Source organism: Zeugodacus cucurbitae, chromosome 3 (assembly GCF_028554725.1).
Source record: "Zeugodacus cucurbitae isolate PBARC_wt_2022May chromosome 3, idZeuCucr1.2, whole genome shotgun sequence".
Lineage (NCBI taxonomy): Eukaryota > Metazoa > Arthropoda > Insecta > Diptera > Tephritidae > Zeugodacus > Zeugodacus cucurbitae.
This window is the reverse complement of record NC_071668.1, coordinates 76,563,750-76,582,876: the sequence shown is the minus strand read 5'-3', so window position 1 is coordinate 76,582,876 and position 19,127 is coordinate 76,563,750. Positions and strand designations below refer to the sequence as shown.

General features: G+C 35.6%; 1 protein-coding gene across 4 annotated transcripts in view; it reads right to left on the bottom strand.

Annotated features, from left to right (window-relative positions):
• Window positions 1-18,422, bottom strand: part of LOC105211400 (protein real-time) — a 31,160-nt gene extending 12,738 nt beyond the window's left edge. Inside the window, exons 1-2 of one of the 4 annotated variants that reach the window (XM_054226713.1) lie at window positions 18,264-18,422; window positions 17,266-17,659 (exon numbers count right to left, since the gene is read on the bottom strand). In XM_054226713.1, coding sequence (XP_054082688.1) covers window positions 17,266-17,328 — 63 coding nt within the window. In that variant the 5' untranslated portion in view covers window positions 17,329-17,659; window positions 18,264-18,422. The other 3 variants (XM_054226715.1, XM_054226714.1, XM_011182796.3) reach the window with 3 other exon arrangements.
• Between the last annotated feature and the right edge of the window lie 705 nt (window positions 18,423-19,127).

Below are 19,127 nucleotides of genomic sequence, written 5' to 3'. Positions count from 1 at the left end.
CCAATCAGCTAATGAAATTTAGCAACTTCTTATGAAAAGCAAAAACAAAAATTTATAACAGCTGATCGGTTATCGAGTAGCCTGCAGTTTAAAAGGCAAAAAAGGGTTTCTCCATAAAAATTTGGATTAATCAATTAATTTGGCTGTCTAAATACGCTTTTAGCGATTGGAAAACCACGCCACTGTTGTCTGTTATAACTTAGATGCAGTGAAAGACTTTGTTCTGAGAGTCAAAGAGCATTCAAACCTAAAACGTGGCCTACAATTAGGCGCATTCACTATTATAAAAATATTTTAGCGAAGAATGTTATGAATTTATGAAGGTGTTACTGCCCAAATGACAAAAAAACTAAAGTAATATCAAAAATCTACTATTTTTAAACTAAGATTAAACGAAAAACTCAAAAACTATCAAATATTTAAGATTTCTTTGAACAATCTTCTTCATCAAAAAAATAAAAAAAAATATTTGTATTTATTTATTCCATAAAATAAGCGTCGTTTACTATCATAAAACACCTTTTAAGAGCTTACTGGTTTAGCACAAGCTCGTCAAGCGCCAACCATTCAGTGGCACAGCATGTTTACATACTCGAATCCCATATTTTCATTCATCAAGGCGATTCACTTCATTTCCGTCCGGACAAATAGACATAAAAGTGCGCTTAAAATAGCAGCAACAGCAAAAACAAATACTGATAAAAGCTACTGAGCGTAAAGAGCAAAAAAAAACAAAAGCAACAGTAAAATCAAAGCGTGTGTGAATAGTACTTAAGAGGAAAAATAAGCTCAATAAAACATGGTGAGGAAAAGAAAAACTAATAAAAATCTATTTATGTAGTGTTTGCAATTATTTGCAATTTCACTAGGCAAAGCACACATGCAACGCTGCGCACAACCGCACGACCGCACGAAGTGTGTGTGTGGTAATACGACACACTAGTGTCCACATAGTGGAGCAGTACTAGCTTTGAATTACCGCCCACACATGCTGAGCCGGGCCGGCTGCTTCGTTTGCATTTCGTGTTGCCGTTACTTGTGAAGGCGCAAATGACCCGTCGCCGACGCCGCCACCGACAGCAGCGGGCGTGTTAAATTAAAATACGTGGCAGCTGCACAGAGGCTCAACTGTCGCAACGCGGGAGCTCCGGGTCTTAGCCGGGCTTAGCGTGCGCGTTGTCCTTGAATGCGGCAATCGCATTAAATCCTGCTTAAGTGTCCCGTTACACGAGTGTGTGCCCAAGTGTATGCGACGCTGTTGCTTTCCGGTTTTTCATGCGTTTTGCTTTTTCTAACAATTTGCCGCACTTGTTGGCTGTGGCTGTGACTGCCGACGCCGCTCCGGCTGTTGCTGTGGCAAACTTTCCGCCTATTTATAGTCGCATTGAAAGTTTAGCACTTATGTGGCACAAACGGCGTGTGTGTGTCGCATGCCACTGTGCCACCGATTGCAAATATTTGCATGCCGTCCACGCGCGCTCCACGCCATGAATGCTAACGATGCAGTTTTTTTTCCTACTTGCTCAAGTCCATTGTGCGGACTTTTTCCTGTAGTTCCTGTAGTTAGTAGGTGGCTTACAGGCGGGCGAGTGTTCGTTATTGTTGCCGGTTGTGCGCTCGCATCCTTTGAGGTTGAAGTTGCATGAAATTTATTCCCACGTCCTGTCCACCTGTTTGCTGTGCGCAAGTGGAGCGTTGTTGGCTGGCGAGATTTTAAATTTACAACTTTCGCATGTCATTAGCAGTGTGTACATACAATTTTCATGGTGTGTGATTGCATTACCGTTAGCACATCGCCGACACTCATGCGCATATGATAGTAATGAAATTTAAATAATTTACGGTTGTGAATAATAAATTGCGGTCGTTAAATTTTATGGACTGTTTTTTAAAAGGTAAAGTATATGTAAATATTGTGGAACTCAATAATAGTTAATTGGACGAAAGGATATTTTTTATCAACATCAAGGATATCTATGGTTATGAAGGGACGAATTTTTTTTGTGATGGTGAGCGCTTCCTGGACTATTTTCTCTCCTTTTCATATATACAAAAGTCACTGCGAAGATGTGAATTTTGAGCAGCAATATTTATTCTACTTTAATCATTCAATATATTTTCATCCTAAAAGTATGCAACATGTAATATTTGTTGCCTACATTTAAGCGCAGTATTAAATAAAATACAAAAGTCAACCCAACGATATATGTCTAACCGTCTGGAAAAAACATTAACAATAGCTGAAGCGTGGCCTTGAACTACAGAGATTCTCATAGTTGTCCAATCTGTGAATCTGAGTCCAATCTCATCTTTTCATCTCACGGCTAGAGCAAAAAAGGTAGAGAATTAATACTACAATTATCAAACTAATTTATACGTAAAAAATCGTGAAAATAACAAATCGAAAAATGGCAACGCAACAGAGCGCCAGTTTCTTCTCCATACCCGTATTCCATTCGTCATCAGAGTTTCGTGTAAACACAACATTCTACTCCCAGAATGATCTCACACTCTTCATTGAGAACATGGAGACCATAGAAGGTTTGAGACGCCAAAAGTATCAGCGTCGTCAGCACTTCGAGGAGAAAATACGTGAAACACGCTTAATATTGGAGAACTCACTACAAATTTCGACGCACTCAAGAAATATGGGTTGCTTGCCAAGTCCGACATCATCAGTAACGGAAGAATTAGAAGAATTATTCATCAAGAAGGAAACACCGAAGCGCATCTGTAAAAGACCGGAGTCACCAAACCGATCTCGAAGTGCTGAAACCAAAGCTTCCAGTCTCAATGCGCAGATCCTCAGATGAGGAGGAGACCTACTTCAGTGACGCTAGCGACAGTTCGAATCGCACACCCACCAGTGTGGCCAAGAAACCACGTCTGCTGTTCGTCACAACACCGAAACCACTCAAAGGTAACATCAACTCGGGTTCGAATTCTGAGGAGTCCAGCATATATCCATTGATTTGCGAGCATTCGATAGAGTATCTTTTGCAAACTAAACAATCTTTTGCAGAGAGTAAAATATGGAGCTTTTAAAGAGAAATAAATTTACAATAACAATAAAAGTATAAATCCAAAGGTGCGCCAGATTCTGGCACAGTTGCAGGCTGATACCCAGGTCAAATCAAAATAATAGCCTGTTATGACGAGAGTTTGAACCAGCTTTTCAAAGCCACTATAGTCAAGGTAGGGAAGGTATATCTCGAAGTAAGACTAGTAGCAGTCGATAGCAAGAATATTCCATCCAGACAAGGATGTGGATCCCGGCTATAAGACCAGATAATGTAGCTCATTAGAGACTGTCACGCAAAACTGCCAACGGAAGGTTGGAATCTCGTCAAGACGTTCGAAGAACCCACAGCAGAACATGTCGTGGAGACGAAAAGGGTCACGATGCAGATTATGCTACTGCCCACATAAAAATCGTTCGAACCGCTGACGAAAAGTAATGTGAAGATAAACTATGGTTTCACTAAAGTGAAAGCTTTGACATACAAAATGCCGACACTATCGATAACTTGAACTCGGATAACTAGATGGGTGAAGTCGAGGAAGATCTGATAGAGTCCTCGAGTGATGGCGCTTGTATTGAGCTAGGTGAGTACTCTTCGGGATCTGAACTGGTGCGGGAAATGCTTATACTTCTGCAACATCAAGTCACAGTCAGGGTCTGAAGAATCGTTTCGATTTTGCAAATTATGCTGCTTCTCACAAAAGAATCGATCGATCGATTCACTAAAGCCGACACTATCGATAACTTGAACTCGGATAACGAGATGGGTGAAGTCGAGGAAGATCTGATAGAGTTCTCGAGTGATGTCGCTTGTATTGAGCAAGGTGGGTACTCTTTGGGATCTGAACTGGTGCGGGAAATGTTTCAACTGCTCCACCAGCAACTCACAGTCACGATAGTAAAGAACGCATGCGCATTTTTCGAAGATTTTCATGACTTCATGACTTCAGAATGGTAGCAACTTTCGCGACTTCTCAGCTACTAAGCATGCACGTGCATGGCACTGAGGTCTTATCTCACCTGTCAGTTGATAAACTCATCAACTCAGAAGCAACAACAATTCTAATATACTGTTTACTACAAGAAAAACTTATCACAAAATCTAGAAAAAAGTGCTTTATTATGCCTTATCTACTTTTAAGACTACGCTACAGCGTACTAAAAATATTTCCGGTAAACAATTTGTTTTAACAGGTGTGCAGTTAACACATGTACATATGTATGAAGTACTCCGCTATATTTAGAGCTTGTTAACAAGAAAAATACGAGTCGCAAAATTTTAATTTTGCCTTAAGTTTGAGAGACTTGGAAACCAAGTCGACTCCTCTACCAGTAAACAAGCCACCTAGCGTCTTGGCCTTCATATTACAGTTAAGCGCAGCGTGTCGTATGAGTGACTTACGGTTATACGACTCTTTGCCAGTTTAGCAGTGCTCGTACGAGCTTCTGCTCATAAAATTTGTTATTTTAAACATATATGAATGTATGTATATATGTATGTATGTATATATGTATGTATGTTTGTATGCAAGTATGTGTGTGTAAACCAGCGCTACCAGGTTTTGGCTCACAGCCTTGAACTTCAACTTCGTGGCAATAAATTGCATGCATTAACTACGTTTTTGCGCTTGTTCTTGGCATTACCGCTTGCATCGTGTTGCATTTCTAGTGTTCGAAAATTATTTTGAAAATTAGCCAATTCTCGTTTAGCAACGAACAACGTGCAACGTGGCAAGCCAAGCCCGTAAGCGCATGCATTAGTGAAAATTATGCACAGAATGGCTGCAGATTGAGAAGCGATAGCAATTTATTCAAATTATTGTAGTTATTTAAGGGCAATAAGTTAATATATTATAGTATTTGGAATCTGAGGCAGCTGGAATTTTAGAATAAAAATAATAGAAAATGCTAAAAGAAATAATACTTCCTTCTTATTACAATACATATACTTTTTTATCACCACTTTTCGCAAATATTTTCCATTATTTATTAAATAAAATTCCCGAAATTGCAACTCGCCATAATCAATCGCATTTGTTGCAATAAATTCAGTAAATACTTAAGCATATGTTAATCGACTCGCAGCTGCTGACTTATCACACCTCTTCTTATCAGCGCTCATAATAATAATAAATGCCAAATAAGTCATATGCGCATTTACTCAACCAATAACAAATTAAATAATTAAAATATGTTCATATATACATACAAAAATACATAAATACTCAACAAATTTGCTCACACCCAACACACACCTATGCAGAATACATTCATTACGCTTTTGAGGTCATAGACAACCAAGGTGTCTGCACTATTTAATATTTTTAGCGAATTATCATTAATTGCCTCACCTAATTTATAATTTAGAAACAAAATTAAGCTCTGCTATAAAAAAAGGTTTATACCATGAAATATTGGTTAAGTTCTTTCATTAATCTTCCATCGATAAGGTACATCGCAAATTGGATTTAGCTAAGTATTACTTCCTGCTGCACATATTAATTGAGTTAAAATGAAACACTCCTACAAATGAATACTGTTGGGCAAAGTATAAAGCATAAATTGTATAGAAATTTTCAAAATTTCGAAAATAATAAAATTTGTTAAATTTTTCATAAAATAAATTTTGTTAATAATTTTTTTTACTAAAAATTATTTTTTACTATTTTTAATAGTAAAAAAAATTTTTTTAGTAAAAAATAAAATTTAAATATAATATAAATATAATATTTTTTTTTATTATTAAAAATAGTAAAAAATAATTTTTAGTAAAAAAAATTTTAACAAAATTTATTGTATGAATTTTTTTTTACTAAAAAAAATATTTAGAAAAATCATGCAATAATAAATCGCTGTGTCAAATTTTCAACATTTTTTGCTGAAAACTTTCCATTTTTTTACAGAGCATATTAAAAAATCTTACACAAACAAGCAATCGCTGATATTTTGTGTTATCAAGCACTTCAACCGAAATGCACTAGATTTCACTATCGTGATTGATCAGCTGACCGCTGTCTGGCAATTCAAGGCATACAGTGCATTATGAGCACATAATTCAAAAAGAGTCAAAATTTATATATAAATTTCGGCTATAAATATTATTTTTAAAATTTTAGTATGTATTTTTATACTCTCGCAACAAAGTTGCTTGCAACAAAGGCGAGGCCCCGCCCCTACTAAGTTTTTTGTTCATATCTCATAAACTACTAAAGCTATATGAACGAAACTTTCAGGAGTCGTTTTTTTCAGGCATTTCATTTGCAAATGGAGGAAATCGGATTATAACCACGCCCACCTCCCATACAAAGGTTATGTTGAAAACTACTAAAAATGCTTTAATTCAGTAAGGGAAAACACCAGGAACCTTAAATTTCATTATAAAGAAGATACAGAAGGGCACCACCCAAATTGGTATAAAAAATTTTAAGTGGGTGTGGCTCCGCCCACTTATGGGTCAAAAACCATATATCCGAAACTACTCGACCAATTTCAATGAAATTCGATTTATAATACTTTTCTTGCATAGCAATGATATGTTGTGAAAATAGGCTAAATCGCTTAACAACCACGCCTACTTCCTATATACCAGAACTTTGAAGATGATCTGATTAGTTTACTTCACAATATGTAAAGTAAGCACTAGTGAAGATATCGGAACAAAACTTTCCATAAATACTGCATTTATAGTGTGGCAGCCCCTTTCTAAAAATCGCCGTAATCGGACCATAGGTTTTCAAGGCCCCATATATCGAACATGAGGACCTCGGTGCTTCTAACCTAATATTAGGGTTTCCAACTTTCAATGGACTTTATACAATATATATGACGATTATGTGGGTCAAATTGTCTATTATATAATATTAAATAAATAAATTGCGAGAGTATAAAATGTTCGGTCACAACCGAACTTAGCCCTTCCTTACTTGTTCAAAATATTTATAGGACACTTAGTAAAGCTTCCTGTAGTTGAAAATCGGAGCTAAAGGGTGATCGAAGTAGGGGTACTTTTAGCCTTTTTTAGACAGATCACGCGCTTCGCTCAACTTATGACCCATTTTTGGCTCAATTTATATGTAAACAAGCCAAATTGCCGCAGTTGGGACGAAGAACAACCTGAAGAGATTCAAGAGCAGTCATTTCACCAAAAAAAAACAACGGTTTGGTATGGTTTGTGGGCCGGTGGAGTCATCGGTTCATATTTCTTCAAAAATGATGCCGGTGAGAAACTAAACGTCTATGGCTACCGTCATTGCGCCATGACAACCGAGTGTTTGATGCTTGAAATTAAAGCTCATGATCTCGACGACATTTGGTTTCAAGAAGACGACGCCACTTCCCACACAACGCATCAATCAATGGATTTATAGAGAAAACACTTCGGTGAGCAGATAATTTCATGTTTCGGGCCGGTCTATTGACCACCAAGTTCGTGTGATATCACACCGTTAGACTTTTTCTTGTGGGAATATGTAAAGTCTATAGTCTATGCGGACATCCTGCTTCGATTCAGACCTTGGAGTAAGGCATCAAACGTGTCATTCGCCAGTTAGCAGTCGAAATGGTTGAATGAGTCATCGAAAATCGGACTCAAAGGATGGACCATCTGTGACGTAGCAAAGGCCAACATTTGAAAGAGATAATCTTAAAAAATGCCAAAGAATTTTCTTTCGAATGATAATCAGCATTCCCCATTAAATTTTAATTTTTCTGTGTTTTTTTTCTTAAAAAAGTAGAGAACATCGAATTAGATCACCTTTTATATATATTTTTTTTCATATGTAAAATAATTATCGTTACATGTGCAATCTAAATCTGAAATTTGTGGAAATACACTTCTAAGGATTTTGTTGCTATAAATGTACAAAATCAACGAGCCGATCCAATATTTTTGTTTCAAAAGCATTTTACACATGCTGATTTTCAAATTACAACAAGAAAATTTTAAGAAACAACTGTTATAAATACATAAACTTTCGAAATATTTTCAAAATTTGCCTGAAGTTACGTATACGCCACGTCACAGCCTTATTTGTATCTACATATAATATGCATCTGTATAAGCACTTCCAAAAATATTGCCGGAAATTACGTTCGAGCTGTAAAATCACACTCTAAGAAAGCATTTAATTACAACAAGTGCAACAGCTCGTGAAATGTTTGCCAGCAATTCGTGGTAAAATAATTAGTTGCACAAATTTTAACCAAACTCATTATACAAATCGTGCAAATATTTTTGTTTTCAGTAATGGAAAAGTGTTGAAATGGCGAGAATACAAAACAAAAACAACTTAAGCGTAAACGGTAAAAGCCACTAGGCATTTTAATGAACTGTTGATAACAGTCACACACACACACACAATAAGCTTTCGAAAGCAATAAAAATTCATTAAAATTGTTTTGATTTGGAAAACTGTAATTTGCGGCATTTCCACAACGCCGCAACCGCCAATCATTAATTGAAAAAAATTAATGTGCATTCTGCCTCATTGAAAACATTCATTTTGATATTCTCTAGCTAAAACGTGCTTTAAACACACGGCGTGGGCAATTTGCGTTTCTAATAATTGAATGAATGCGGTTACAAGCGCACGACATCAGCACCGCCCCCTCGTTGGACCTGAACCTGGCTGTTAAATTGAGTTGAATTGCGAATTTAGCGAGTCATTCAGCGAGTGCGCGGCAATTTTTCCATTTAACAAACTATTTGCGAGTTTTAACGAGCTCATGCCTCAATCTGTCTATGCAGCTCAGCTGTTTATACCAGATTAGCGTTAATATTTATTACAAAGCATCACAACAACAGCAGCTCATATACAACTAATTTAATACGCTTAATTTGCATTGATAAATAAATAAAAGTAAATGACAACAAAGCATCGACACTTCCATATTCATTCCACATTTGAATTCATAAGTCATCATTTGTGCGCTGTATCTTGCTTCAATAGCGTACTTAAATTGAGTTAAATTAACACTCAGCCACTTCGTGATGATCACAGTGAGATTTTCAAATTTTGCATGCGCAAAAGGTTTACAGTGTGCTTGAGGAGGTTAAGGGGCGGTTCGTGGCTTTGTGTTGTTGTACAGTGGGGCAGTAATAGAGGTGTTAATTGCCTGGTGTGTGTGCTTTCAGACAATCAAGCCGTTTATTCAACTAATTGAGTCAATTGAGCATTTTATGGTTGTAATTCAATTGGAAGCGAGACATTAGTTCAGGTGTGTACAGCGAGTCCGAAAACATTAAGTTTAGCTCAAATGTGCGAAATTTGAAGTAATGCTTCACTTTACAGTTGTTTTGTTTAATTTGTAGCGAGAATATATCTCTTGCTTGACCCAAAAAGTATGCACTTTGCCCCAAAAACTATGCAACATTTTATGCTTGTGGCCTAAAATAATAAATCGAATGAAACAATTTTTGATTATTTAGTTGAAAGCCGCATTCCACACACTCTAGAGGATCTGACAATATTTATCCTTCATGTACTTCAAAATAATTTATTGTAAGCTTGAATGAGAACTAATTTTGTAAGCTTATTAACTCCAGGGCTACCCAATTTAAAGAAATTTCTTTGTGCATTACATAAGATTCCTCAAACATTCTTTATCTATCAACTTTTTAAACGTCACGTTGGAATATTACAAAACCGGAGTAACTGAGTTGAGGCACTTGGTTATCTGACAGACATTTTGCCTTACTTAATAATTTTTTTGGAGATTTGATGACTCAGCATCCCATCAGGTTCCTTAAGCTTTGTTTTACTTAAGTCTACATTGGATACCTAATGTGTCAGCATCTCCAAGACAAGATCATGAGCCAAATAACACAGAACGATTATATTGCTTCTGAGACCTAATGTCTCAGCATCCCCAAGAAAAGATATTTGACCTAGTAACACAGACCGAACTATATTCCTTCTTCCTGGACTACATGAGGTTCCCCAAACTTAGTCTTACTTAAGTCTTCTTTGGAGACCTGATGTCTCAGCATCCCCAAGAAAAAATCTTTGACCTAGTAACACAGACCGAACTATATTGCTTTTTCCTGGACTACATGAGGTTCATCTCAACATCTCTAAGACAAGATATTTGACCTAGTAACACAGACTGAACTATATTCCTTCTTCCTGGACTATATGAGGTTCATCTCAACATCTCTAAGACAAGATATTTGACCTAGTAACACAGACTGAATTACATTGACCCTTTGTGGACTATATGAGGTTCCCCAAACTTTGTCTAACTTAAGTCTTCTTTGGAGACCTGATGTCTCAACATCCACAAGAAAAGATCCTTGACCTAGTAACACATACCGAACTATATTGTTTCTTCCTGGACTACATGAGATTGCTCAAAGTTTGTCTTCTTTGGAGACCTAATGTCTCAGTATACCTTAGACAAGACCTTTGGCCCAGCAACACAGATCAATTTCATACCAATATTCCCGCTTTATAACAATTAAAGCAAGTAATCCACATTGCTGTTGTTATATCGACATAAAACATGAACCAACTAGTTTTGAGGAACGCCATCGGCTATCGCCTAAAATTTATCGGTCCTCCATCGCCGAGAAGAACATTTGAGTTCACATGAGGGTTCTGATCTCATAAAGAATAACAATAAACGATTTCTCACTTATTTTAAGAACACATTCAAACAAAAGAATCGTCCGAGAATAATCGTGGAAGACTGACCGCTTCAAATATCCCACGCAATAAATCTACATATAAGCGCATCTACATCGTGTAAAAAACTCAATTGCCTGGCGGAGTGTGTTGCTCCCTCAATTTGCCAACAGCATTTCATTATTATTATTACATATTATGATCATATACCATACATATATTATAGCTAATGCGTTCTTTCACACAAACAACAAGCTGTAACAGCAATTCCTATACAATTTTCCGTCTTCCTGCTTTTTACGAGGTAAAAGTTTTCCACATACATAACTTTATTATGAATATTCATGTCGAAAACTCGCATATGTGCGATAAAATGCTCAGCGATTGCCAACACACACACGCACACACATAATTGCAGATAAAAAGCAGCGACGTCACACGCAAAGAAACATCAAACGCCATACAACAACCTCAAAAACAACAACAATAAAAATAAAAAACTAAATTATATAATTTAGTCGCTTTTATCTCAGCTCTGTTGGCATTTTACTGCAGTTTTTGTTGTTCTTGTTTCTATTGCTTTATGGCATGTAAATAAGCGATAATTTATGACGCTCGCATTTAGTTATGCGTAAATCTACATACATACATATATACTCGGTTAATTTTTAGCATATGAGTGTCTAGATATAAATAAATAAGATAAATATGCAAATTGGCATCCTTTCTGCGTTTTGGGGAATTTCATTTAGCCAAAGTGTGGGCGTTACAAATGAGCTGTTAGTGCCGAAAATAAACTGTACGTTGACATATTCAATATTCTGCTTTTTTGTTGTTTTATAACTGTGTTTTATTTATATTTTTCTCTTTTTTATTATTTTATTTTTTTTTTTTTTGTATATTGCGGTACCACATATATGTGTGAGATGGTCTTATTTTCTTTCTACTGTATAAAATTATAATTTTCGAATGGAAAAGCAACAAATTTTCACGCTCATAAATGCCTCATTAAATGTTTGACGTGTGTGAAATGATCAACAAAAGCAACAAGATACGCGTTTTGTGAATGCACACACTATGCCACATGTGGCATGTGGAAAAATTATTTTATACTTAGATTCACCAACTGAAAATAAAAATCTTGCACTACACTATGTGCCTACCCTTAGAGCAAATCTCCCGTCAAAAAAATAATTTTCTTTGTTGTCGAAATAACCCAGTCCAAAATTTCCACATTTGAGTGACGATACTGATGAGTAGTTTTGAGGTTAGAAATAACTCTGAAATTTGGATTAAATACCTCGAAAAACTGATTGTGCAGCATCAAAGGAGGATCTGATGGTTTATACCAGTGGCGGATCCACGGAGGGGGTTTTTGGTGTTAAAACACCCCCTAAACTCAGAGAAAAATATATGTTTGTCGATATTGGTTTGGAATGAGGTTATTGATCAAAAAAATCACATCAAATTATAAGCAAATATAATAAGTTACAAGACTTTTGTTGTTATTCATATAATTCGAACTTTCTCTACATTTGTACAAGCAGTATCGCTGAAGTTCAGTGATTATTTGAGGATTACACGGGATCTCACATTCCATGTTATATTTTCCTTGGTTTTTGAAAGAATTCTTCTAGTATTTCATCAACTGACAGATCAATATCCCTATGAATATTCATTGATGCCAGACCATTAAGCCTATCTAGACCTGCCGTATTTCGTAAATAGGTTTTAATTCTCTTTAAACTTGAAAAACTTCTTTCCGGTGATGCTATTGAAACAGGCAATAACGCCAATATGCGTAAAATCTTGAAAACATGCCCTAAAGACGTTTTGTTCACTGCTTCTAAAGCTTCGAGAGCATTCCGAAAATGCTTGCCTGAAGTTCGCTGTTTCCACATTTTCACGAAAGAAAGTTTTGTTCTGAACAGTTAATCACCCATTCATAAAAAGAAAATATTTCTCGAGCTTTTTTAGCGTCAAATTTTTAGCGTCACCAAAAAAAAAGAGGGAACTACTATATTAAAAATACGTTGAGTAATAAAACTTTTTGTAAAACCCCCCCAAAAAATTTTTCTCGATCCACCACTGGTTTTTACTAATTAAGACGAACTAAAATTAGAAGAATTACATCTGCAACTTTGATCAATCTAGAAAGAACTTATTTCTGCAACTTAGATAGACCAAAAGATAAAGGATTTGACTTCATTTTATGATTAAAATTGCTCCAGAAAAACAAGACAGGGGTCTTAAAAAAATTATAAGGGATTTGTCATGCAATTAGGTAGTAAAAATTAATATTAATTATTAAAATAGTCCCCATTCGATATTATACCAGCGGTTATATATTTTTATCATTGAAACAAACTTGGTTTAGTGATAAGCTTTCTATCGCTCTTTCAGCTATTTATCGTATATTTATTAAATGACGGCCCTTTAAGGTTCTCTAATAGAAAAAAGCAACGTCTAGTGAATATAGATGCTGGGGCATCGTTAGAGTATTGTTTTTGCTCAAGAATTTACGAACAAGCAACGAAATGTGAACTTTTAACAAACGAAAATCGCCGAGCTCATAAAAATATGTCTAAACTTAGCGGCTGCTACGGACAAAGAGAGCAATGAAAGAAAGTTGAAAAGTTTATCTTACTTCATAGCAAAAAATAAAAAAAAAAATATTTGACTTAAATTATAAAATTCCCGTTATTTTTTGAACACACCTTCTACATCCGGGTGCAAACATATTTTTTATAATCAAAAATAAGACTACCTGAAAGACGGCAAAGCATGATGATAGTCATCTATTTGCATGCCCAACGAACCCGACTCAACTAACACCCATCTCCCTTTGATCAGACCCTATCGAAACAGCACGTTTCCAGGGCTTCGCATTAGTTGACCTCGATGACAACTAGACTTATACTGTCGATTTCAGCAGGGCTGGATAATCGATGAAACAACAACTAAAAGTGAAGGCAGCACCAGTTTAAGGTTAGATTGAAATTTGAACTCGTATTTCTTACTCATAACCTATATTTTCCAAAATTCTCAACAGGTTTATGAAAAATTTTACAATTGGAATCAAAAGTAAAACTAAACGATTAGTACTTAGTTTAAGTGATTGGACTTATAATAGACTATTAGACCAGCTATTTTTTTATTAAACCTTCTCTATCTTTTTATCATTTCTTTATATTTATAAATTCTTTAAAAAATTGTACCAGTACTTTACTTCCTCCTAAATTTTCCACTATTATTATTATTCGTAAATTTGTACTTTCCTTTGCGGAAACACGCATATTTCTTTGCATTGCAAAAACAAAAGCAAAAACAATTATTTTGTAATTTTCCATACTCGTCTTTCATAAACAACGAAAGTGTTCATTGTGGGCTGAAGGTCTATGGCAGTGTGTGTCGTTATGACCGACTGAGTGGCGCATACACGCACTAGCGCAGCCCACCTGGTGCGCTTAATCACATAATATATGCCGTTATTAATGGCCGTACACACACAAATAAAACATATAAAATGAAAATAATTGCGAAATCTCACACACAGCGCAGTTTTTATTATTTTTATTGTTTGCAGCAAGTGACATTTTTAGTGCTATTTAAATTGAATAATTGTCGACACTCGTCGCTTTGCACAAAATACACTTTGAAATCGCTTTTATTATACTCATACATTTGTTTGTTGTTGTCTTTCGTCAAACGTATCATAAAACTGAGATACAATTATGAGTGGAAATGTAAAAAAAGAAATGTGAAGATATTTTGCAACAACAATAATTGTTTTTCCTTAGCAAGCGTTGCGTCGACTTGGAGATAATGCATGGTGTTGCATGAAAACAGCTTAATGTGAGGCGCTAATTTACATATCACTTATAGTGCTTACTGTAAGCCGGATATACGAACTACTATCAGCATTGCTTAGTTGATAAATATGTTATGGAAATGTGATGAGGGCACACTTGGCTAGCCTACTCGATAAAACAACATTTTAATATGAGATTTAAGTGGATTTATTATTTTGTAAAATATCATATATGTATAACAACATTCACCGTTATATTGTAGGTACAATGTACTCATTGTGCGACCAATGCTAATTACCCACGCCAAAAGTAGCCGTGCGTCAAGCAACCTTGGCTGTTGCCAAGGTGCTGTAAATTATGATCAAAATATTTACGAGAATACATGCTCTAAAAATGCGCTTGTTGCTACATTTTTTCTCTTTTACCTTGCTATATTTGTGCTGACTTCACGTGTTCAGCAAGTGCTAAATATGGACGCAGCAGATTTTGGCAGCGCAATGCCATAATAATCGATTTTTTTACGACTGTTACGTATACGCAGTACAAATGGTGTCTTCGTTTGTTACCAAATTTGATATAAATAGCATTATTCGATACACAAATAAATAACGGTAAATTTTTGTTGATTTTAAAGAGAGTTTGAAATTCTCAAACGCTTTATCTGTCACAAGAAACAAGGAAAACTTCTAGAGGGTGTTCTTTTATGAGGGATCGCACAATAATGGTATCCCCGTTGAGTAACTAAAACTTAGCCACATTTTTCGGAGGTAAATTTCCGGAAGCAAGGCTTGGATTACAATTATTATGGACAGTTTGAAAGTTTATCTCTTCTATGACGTCACGTGTCGCAATCTTTCCTCTATCTGTCTTGGATGGGACAAAATATTTTACCTATTTTTCTCACTAAGCCCCCGAACTACTAAACTGATTCTAGACAAAGTCTTCCCCGGCTTTCATTCAAAATATCAACAACGATTGTATGTAATGTCAAACATAATGTATTTCTAGTCGAGCACATTCCAAGAAAAGTAACAGAACGAAACGAAAATGTCGTAATCTTTATTTCTATAATTACTCTATAATCTATGAAAATAGTGTTGAACACTGTATTATAAAGTTAAGCAGAAATGTAAGAGAGTAAATGCAATATCTACGAAATCTTTCATTGAGCTCAGAAAACTTAGGTCTAGGGATATATGCGTGAAAAAGATCAGGGGACTGCAGATCGAATACCAAACTTAACTGAATGTTGTGGTTGAAATTCTCCACTGAAGTATGAAACCACAGAGAATTGGTGTGAATTAAGATCTCATAACTATAGATTAAGATATCTGGATTCAGAAGTTCCAATCAGGTAGGTAGGTATAGTGGATGTCAGATGTTGTACGTAGGCTTTTAGGAGGCCCATTGTGAACCCACCGGGACTTGAATCCGTCGGGTAGACCCTGTCCGATTCTTGGCAGCTCTTACAGTAGACATTGTATGGTATCCCCAGTCTATCGGCGTGTCTTCCTATCAGACAATGACCTATTAGTACTCCTACTAGAGTTCTTATGTCCATACTTTTATATTTCAACGGCCTTTATTCTACTCAGGACACGTTTACCTACTTGTTGAGCAAGTCGTAGTATCTTTCCAGTGGGACTCAGCTCAATCTATGCTCTGTTTATCAATTGAGAGTCTACAAGTAGCCAACAGCATGTATATAGCCCCTTTACTGGGATCGAATTGTAAAGTTGGCCAGTTCATCTGCTTCGCAGTGAAATAACACAATGTCCAGGAACCCATTTCAGCATTATCGTGTAGTAAGAAGTCAGTTCCATTAATAACTCATGGCATTCTTTTACTACCTTAGAGGAAATCCTTAGGGTTTTAAGAGATTTCAGAGCCACTTGGCTATCTGTAAGAATACATTAGGTCTACAACTTTGCTTCCGCCGTTTGTTGTAAATTTAAGGCTTTTTTTGTATAAAAACGGTTACAAATGTCGATGAGCCTCAGCCGCAGTTTTCTTGGAATTAAAAGAGAAAACCAAAATTTCCCGCAAATGTTGAGAATTCGGCGCAAAAAGTGACATTTTCAGTTGAGAATTTGGGATGCAAACAGCTCTCTATAAATATTTTGTTGGGTTAATGTTGACACAAATGTCCAAGATCGATATAAAAAAGATTGCTTGACCCTAGAGAGACATCTATTAGAAAACGGCAGAAGCAAAGTTGTAGACTTAATATTTATATGTTTCTCATCGCAAGCTCTCTCTTTGTCAACAGGAAATGGATTTCTTTTATTGCAGTAAGTTCCAATTAGCTAAAATAAATTGTCGAAATGAGTTCGAAGACTTCAGCATTTAATAATATTATTCTAATATTTTTAGGTTCTTCTTAGTTTACACCGGCAATATCCAGTAAAGTAGCGAGTTACGTCTATGGTGTGTACTTGAAGCGACTATTCTGCTTCAGCTCCTACTTCACTTGTCTTCTAATTTTTAAAACTAATTAATTCAGTATATTCAGACAAAACTTAAACCAGACAACAATATCGATTCAATAATTGCGTCACCAGACAAAAATTCTCTAAGCTAGGGGTCCTCTAGCATAAACAGTATATAGTCACCGGATCTTCTTTGTGCCACAATATTAATTGTCATCATTTCCACCATATTAACAGTATTAGACAACATAATAACGAATTATTATTGCCACACAATAGACATTACGTAAAGTGGATGAATTACTGTATATGAGTAACCGTCAATAACGCCAGACTGCCTTAGAATTAATGTCAACGCCATATTGGCGGTATCAACTCACCTTCATGACCAGCTCGAACGGGTGTTTGTAGACCCTAACGGGCGATTGGAATTTTTGCACCATTTTTCTTGAGATTCTTTGTCAATAATGAATACACTCCACTCCACTGTTGTTTGTTGTTGCTGAGTACTTTCTGACAGAAATGTGCCAAAGTTGTGATGCTTCTTGTAACCGTTAAGCTGTCGCTTCGTTGTTTGTTTACTCGGTATCTTTTTGAGTGTTTTCTTTTTTAACGCTCACTTCTTAACTAACTTTATAGTTAGTTCACTTTATAACTTTATTTATTTTTCAGTTTTATTTACTTGTCTTTTTCTCTTTGTTGTTGCTTTGTGTTTAATGGACTTTTCGTTTTAATACTTTTCGTCGTGCACTGGAATTACTTTGCTGCCAAAGACTAATTACAAGAGAACATTCATTTATTTTTGTATTTTTTATTTTTATTCTACATTGCGCCCTTCAACAGAAACAAATGAGTAGAAAATGTGAACAAAAGAGAAATGAAAATTCAGCTTGTCAGACGCCAGCGGCCGACAACTGACTGCCTGACTGCTTTGTTGACTGTGTATTTGTGGCGCGTGAGGGCTAACGACCGCCACAATGCTTAGACCAACTGACAACCTTAGAAATCTCTACAAAACTCACTGAGCCCAGAATCGATTTCCGCTAATTGGTCTGTAGTTGTTTGGTTGGTCTAGTTCTTTAGTTCTCTAGTTACTTGTTATTAGTTATTTTTGTAATTTGTTGTTGTTATTGTTGCTCATTAAGGAGACTGCTAGCAAATTAGGCTAACCCTTTACTTTAGCACTTTAATGCGAGTTCATGGAGATTACACAATGAGCACAGCGATTCTTTCAAAACTTGTTTATACATACATATATATATATATATACTTTGAGCTATTTGATATTTGTTTTTTATGTATTTAGACTTTTTCACTTCTTCGCATTGCACACGTTTTTTTTCACCGTTTGATATTCGTAAATATTTTCTGTTTTTACTTTCTGTTAGCGTTTCCGCAAAATCCCAACACGATACTAGTACAATTCTGTATTCTGCTTATGAAGTGCACTTCAAAGTAGCTACAAAACTGTGTGTTTGCGTTCTTTTGCTGCAATTTTATGCGTCCGCGCCGTTCGCCTAGTAGAAAGCAAATGTAAGCAGCCGTGAGTGGACTCGCTGGTTAACAGCTCTGCTCAGATGCCTGTGTAAGTATGTATATGTCACGTGTGTGTGTTTGCATGTGTGTTCATTGATTGGAAAACCTACTTTTATGACTTCTCTCTCGTAGGCTCTTAGGCAAACATATGTACAAATATTATTATATACAGTGATGTGATAAATAATAGCATCAAGTGATGTTTATGTGCAATAAATAAGTTTTAAATGAATAAAATAAAAATGTGTGCTTTTACAATTGATCTTCCTTAACTCGAATAACCATAAACCACAAAACAATTTCGTGTTATAGAAATTTTCATTAAAACATAAAAGTTTTCAAAAGGCTGCATAGATTTATACATAGTTTTATATATTTAATTCACATACAGTTTTTTGTGTATTATTAATATAAAATATGTATTCTGTATGTTTTGGCTGAAAATATAGTTTATGCTTTTTTGTGTCAGAGAAAAGAGATTCTAGTCTGTTTAGTGATTCTATTCTTTGTAGTGATCGTCAGTTGTATTAATATTCGTACTTAAATAAGAATTCAAAATAGTAAAGGTTTAATAATACCTTCTTTAGAATCCTCATCGTTTTCCATAACCCTAGCAGACATATTCGCCCAAAATATTCGATCCTACAATATCATCATCCGTTATAAAGCTGGCTGAGCAAATCTCATTGTCTAACTCCATGTAATA